The sequence below is a fragment of the Oncorhynchus kisutch genome, linkage group LG1 (assembly GCF_002021735.2).
Source record: "Oncorhynchus kisutch isolate 150728-3 linkage group LG1, Okis_V2, whole genome shotgun sequence".
In the NCBI taxonomy this organism is placed as follows: Eukaryota; Metazoa; Chordata; class Actinopteri; order Salmoniformes; family Salmonidae; genus Oncorhynchus; species Oncorhynchus kisutch.
In genome coordinates this window covers 29,467,718-29,474,099 of record NC_034174.2, presented here as the reverse complement: position 1 = coordinate 29,474,099, position 6,382 = coordinate 29,467,718, and the positions used below count along the sequence as shown (strand labels likewise).

At 41.0% G+C, this 6,382-nt stretch overlaps 1 protein-coding gene across 1 annotated transcript; it reads right to left on the bottom strand.

Moving 5' to 3' along the window:
• Positions 1-433: 433 nt before the first annotated feature.
• On the bottom strand, positions 434-2,504 carry LOC109896299 (28S ribosomal protein S16, mitochondrial-like). The gene is made up of 3 exons (XM_020490562.2): positions 2,372-2,504; positions 1,323-1,589; positions 434-1,112 (listed from the first exon to the last, which is right to left on the bottom strand). Exons 1-3 carry the CDS (start codon positions 2,382-2,384, stop codon positions 991-993), a joined length of 402 nt encoding a protein of 133 aa, XP_020346151.1. The 5' UTR covers positions 2,385-2,504; the 3' UTR covers positions 434-990.
• Between the last annotated feature and the right edge of the window lie 3,878 nt (positions 2,505-6,382).

The following is a 6,382-nucleotide window of genomic DNA, read 5'->3' as shown; positions in this document are numbered from 1 at the left end:
ATCGAACCTTACCACACCCTGCACATTGTAATTATGGTATTGTAACTGACCCTGTATATAGCTTGTGTGTGTGTGTGTGTCTTTGTTCTACTTGACTTTGTTTTATTGTACTACTGATATTGATTACTGCATTGTTGGGAAAGAGCCAGCAAGAAAGGCTTTTCACTGTACATGTGACAATAAGCACTTGAAACTTGATACAAATGCTTTACTTTCCTTGTTGGAACAGCAGTCTCTCGCCAATTGAGAATGTAATGCATTAAAATACTTGTGTTAAAGTATTTGAAGTGTCACCATGAACTGTCCATTAAGATAGTTTCACCAAGAAAGTCCTAGGGATGGTAGGCAATAAATGTGACATTGAACAAAAGAGAGGAAGTTAAATCATTGTCGATCCTGTCAACATACCCACCCATTGTATTACTCTCCTGTGTTAGAGGAACTTAAATATTGCATCAAACAGTTTAATGATTTACCACAGTGGCCTTTTAACATTACACAACTAGGTACATTCATATTTGTTTTACCTTGGAAACATGTCAGTTGTGGAATATCTGTAAACACAGCCAAACCATAAACAAACAAAAAACACTTGCTTTGACCATCAATTGATAAGCGACTGAGCTATTGCAAAATCCCCTACTTTCTGAAAACAGTATTCAAAGCATTCATTGAGCAAAGTGGCATTTAGCAAATGTTACTCCAAAAAGGTATGATTTGGAAAGACTGAAAGTATCCCAAACACATTGGTAATTTATAACATGAACCACAAGAAAGTGTTTATTAAACAAATGCATTGCTATAAAGATGTGAATACACTGGTTCCATAAAAAAAGGAAAAGCACTGCTTCTGAATATCCATAGTTACACATAGAACAAAGGCTTTCACTGGAAACACTCAGCCTTTTGGGAGGGAGATGGCATATATGGCTGTCCTTCGTGCACATTGCCCACATCCTGCTACGCTTGACAGTCCCAACACTGCAGCTCTCATAGTTCCTGCTGCTTAACTACCTCCTCCGGAGCTGCTCCTTCTGCTTGTTCTGCCAGGGCCCTGCGACGCTCTGCCTCTGTTACCGTCATGGGATGCAGGGGGAAGAACCCAGCAAATCCTACAGGAACAGAGATGGGAGGGATGACAATAACTTAGACCACATAGATTCCAAGGTAGCATTGAGACTATAGTGGAGGTATTGAGTACAGTTAAAAGTTAGTTTATTAACCTTTGATTTTGTGTATTTTGCATGATGTAGGCCTTACATTGGTTGTTTCAATAAACATGGAAAGTGTGTGTTTTCAGGGTGGGTTTAGACAGAACACACCTAAAAGTTTGGCGACAGGCTTCGTTGGATGTGCACCACAGCCCATCCAGTACTTGATCCGGTCGGAGTTGAAACTGACCAGTTTCTCATTGTAGATGTTTGGCAGGGGGTCATAAGAGCCTAGCTGTTCTATGTATTTACTGTCTCGTGCTCGCTTGTTGTAAGCTGCCACAATCCGGTAGAAAGGTCTGTTAGACTGTTTGTGGCCAGCCATTGCCAATCTGATGACAATGTGTCCTCCATGGTATGTCTTCAGTAGGAAGGATGCTGTAAGAACACAACAAAATCTGAATGTATTGTTTTATCAAAAAAGGTACAATGAATATGCAATTAAATTGCCAGATTTTTTAAAATTTAGAACAGTATTTGAACTGGGATGTTTTCTCTAAAAAGAAATCAGTGTGAAAGTGTCATTAGTTGTTTGGTTGGTAAGTCATTTTCATCACTAGGGTCCGTCTTAGGTCAATTCACAGTCAGTTTGTCATGTAAATAGTTTGAACGTTACCAGGTGCTTAGGCGGGTTAATTAGGGATTCATCAAATGTTTATGGCAAACGTCAGGCCGCACAACACATCAGTATCTGCAATATACTCGAAACCTTCACAACATCCACGGTGAAACATGCTGGAACTCGGTTTAAACATAATGTGAAAATCATCGAACAGTATTTCACGTCTGGACAATAAATCATTAGCGCGTCATTTATTTATTTTTAATCAAAGTAACCAAGAGAATACTAATTAGCTAGCTATAACCATATCCCTGGACCGATAGCTACCTACCTAAAGACTTGCATACCATCCCATAACGTAACTCAATACCTAGCTATGATGTAGCTACGTAGCTGTTTTGAATTCCATGAAAGGGACAAAAGGCTACTTATTAGAAATACCAGTGTTAGCTATACCAATCACTGAGGCTAGCCTAGCTAACTACACAGTAACGTTACAGCAACATCGTGCTAACGTATAGGCTTACTACTACCACTCCTGCTTACTAGCTATCCCATGTTGACAGTGTTAGCTAAATAGCAAGCGGATCATACTTACATAGACGGACCATGTTTCTGTATACGCTGCAAAAGTGGTCAAACGAATATGTAAAAGCTCAATAACGTTCTCTATATTACGTAAAGCCGTACTTGCACAGCCATTTTTAAACAGGAAGTGATGTTCCTTGAAGCGTTTCCTCTCATTTGTGTTACTGTCCACCAGATGGCGCAAGTGGACTACACTGCACTGTCCGAGCTCTTGAAGGGCGTTATAAACACGAGAACAAGGATATTTTTGCATGTAAAGTTGTACAGTTTACGATTATGATAGTTTTAATGGATTTAAGATACAGTCACACACGTCTAATATATGTTTTTATAGAAACATCATGGCCCAGGATTTGTATCAAAATCAATACATATTGATTTAAATATTTATATTGCCTATCTAATGTAATGTTCAGTTATTTTTCAGGCATTAACGATTGAAAATACATACATTTGTTGAATTGTAGTAGGCTATCAGGTCTGGTAAAATGAAACAGACTCTAAAAGTATACTGTATTTATTTGAGTAAAGGAAAATTGTGTAATTATTTGTGATGGATTGCAATTATAAAAGATGTTCAAAAGGTGGTTAATGCCTCTGATATGATTTTCATTTAAAAGTCAGACCAATGCAGTTCTCTCCTCATTCTAGTTGTCTTTAGATGATTACACAAGTTGTACTCTCGTTCCAGCAACTGCAACAGCCGGATAGAAACATTGATTTCCTGAGAGTGACCCATGAATAGAGGGTTCAGTGCTTTGCATGATGTACACCGGGTGCACTGATGTTTGTTCCCTTTGGGAGCCCCACTCCGTCGCTGTTGGAACATGGTGATTTCACACTCCTGTTGTGGAGAGATGCTGTTCCTGTGTGTGTGACAAACACATGGTTTTCTCTGAGGGGTCAGACTCAGATAGCCCTTTGTCTCGGGAAGAACACATAGTTATATTTGATAACAGATACTACATACAGGTAACTGCCAAAGTAAAGGAAACACCAACAGTCTTAATAGGGAGTTGGGCAACTACGAGCCGCCAGAACAGCTTCAATGCCCTTTAGCATAGATTCTGCAACTGTCTGGAGCTCTTGGACGGATGTGACACCGTTCAACCATGAGAAATTCCATAATTTGGTGTTTTGTTGATGCTGGTGGAAAACGCTGTCTTGGGCACTGCTCCAGAATCTACCATCAGTGTTCAATCGGGTTGACATCTGAGGGGTATCCTACTAAGCAGGTTTGAGGAGTCAGCAAGGTAACTTTAGTCAACTCTGAGTTCAACTCAGGATTACCAGTCATACGAAAGTGGCTCACCTTTTTGCCAGTTAAATTTATATAGCAACGAATCCTTTATATAGCAACTAATCCTAACCTGCTCTGAGGCAGGCTAACTCCACTTACCCTGAATTAAATAACTGAGCCACGAGTTGAGGACCAAGGAAATCAGATTCCATCCCTCTTGCAAAGATTGCATCATCCTCCCCTTCATTTGAGAAAAATGACTGATAAAATATTTTATTCATGAAATGTTTTTTTTGTGTTAAAAATGTGTCATGTTAAAATATATCACATTATACATTTAGTAAGGACAGAAATCCTTTTAAAACTTAATTTGCAGTCATAGCAGCAGGATGTAGGGGTTTTGCAGCACCCCCTGATAAGATTAGTGCACAAGGCCTTTATTACCCCTGAATGAGTAGAGAAAATACTCCTCAGCACCCACACCTTAAAACATCTTACGGTGGCCATGTGCACAGTAACACTTTTGTATGACATACTAAAATAATTGTATTGATAGGAGTGGGAAAGGGTAAAAAATAGACGGCACTTCTAAAAGCTTATTTCAGCCATAGTCTGATGAATTTGCAAGATCACTTTTCTTTCATTTCGATTTTGTCACAAATTAAAATGTGGCACTGACATGCCCATAGATTGATGTTTCAGCAACACCGTACAGCTGGCGACTGAGGTCAGTTTGCAGATGCCTGGCCCACCACAAGGAGTCACTAGAGTGCAATGGGACAAGGAAATCTCAGCCAGCCAAACCCTCCCCTCTGCATCAGCCTGGGATTGAACCCAGGGCTGTAGTGACACCTCAAGCACTGTGATGCAGTGCCTTAGACCACTGTGCCACTCAGGAGGCCACTAGTGCCCCAATAATTTAATCTGGATGCATTTCAGTAGAAATTTGGGGTGAAAATGTACAAATGTATTTGAAATAAGACACTTTACCAAAAAGTAGACATCTTTGTCCTCAGAATTATAGTTGATTTTAGCAGATGCATCATTGTTTTGTAACTCAATTTGCTACACACATCACCTACCACATACACACCCTTTAAACCCCCTATAAATCCTTTGAGACCCCTCTTTCCAAGTAACTGAGATTTCTTCCACCCATGGTAGTCAAAATAATGGGCAACTGGGCATTTTTATACATCACCCTAAGCATAATTTACTCAACTGTTTCCTTCATTTTGGCAGTTACTTGTATGTCCAAAAGACATAGCAGTGACTCCTGTACTGTTATACGTTCCGATATTACTGTGTGGCCTACTCGGTCACAGGACTCGGTCACAGGACTCGGTCACAGGTCTCGGTCACAGGACTCGGTCACAGGAATTTGAAAGAAAACTGTTTCGCTTATGTGAACATGTTTGTCATTTTCTCATCCTTCCTACACTATTTATAGAAAAAAAAGAGAATAATGTTGGGGATATATTTTGGACGGAGAGATCTACATGTCGATCCCACTTGGCAAACACTGGTTGAACACTGGCAAACACTGGTTGAACACTGGCAAACACTGGTTGAACACTGACAAACACTGGTTTAACACTGGCAAACACTGATTGAACACTGACAAACACTGGTTGAACACTGGCAAACACTGGTTGAACACTGGCAAACACTGGTTGAACACTGGCAAACACTGGTTGAACACTGACAAACACTGGTTTAACACTGGCAAACACTGGTTGAACACTGACAAACACTGGTTGAACACTGGCAAACACTGGTTGAACACTGGCAAACACTGGTTGAACACTGGCAAACACTGGTTGAACACTGACAAACACTGGTTGAACACTGGCAAACACTGGTTGAACACTGGCAAACACTGGTTGAACACTGGCAAACACTGGTTGAACACTGACAACCACTGGTTGAACACTGGCAAACACTGGTTGAACACTGACAAACACTGGTTGAACACTGGCAAACACTGGTTGAACACTGACAAACACTGGTTTAACACTGGCAAACACTGGTTGAACACTGACAACCACTGGTTGAACACTGGCAAACACTGGTTGAACACTGGCAAACACTGGTTGAACACTGGCAAACACTGGTTGAACACTGACAAACACTGGTTGAACACTGGCAAACACTGGTTGAACACTGGCAAACACTGGTTGAACACTGACAAACACTGGTTGATCACTGACAAACACTGGTTGAACACTGACAAACACTGGTTGAACACTGGCAAACACTGGTTGAACACTGGCAAACACTGGTTGAACACTGGCAAACACTGGTTGAACACTGGCAAACACTGGTTGAACACTGACAAACACTGGTTTAACACTGGCAAACACTGGTTGAACACTGACAAACACTGGTTGAACACTGGCAAACACTGGTTGAACACTGACAAACACTGGTTGAACACTGGCAAACACTGGTTGAACACTGGCAAACACTGGTTGAACACTGACAAACACTGGTTTAACACTGGCAAACACTGGTTGAACACTGACAAACACTGGTTGAACACTGACAAACACTGGTTGAACACTGGCAAACACTGGTTGAACACTGGCAAACACTGGTTGAACACTGGCAAACACTGGTTGAACACTGACAAACACTGGTTGAACACTGGCAAACACTGGTTGAACACTGGCAAACACTGGTTGAACACTGGCAAACACTGGTTGAACACTGACAAACACTGGTTGAACACTGGCAAACACTGGTTGAACACTGGCAAACACTGGTTGAACACTGGCAAAC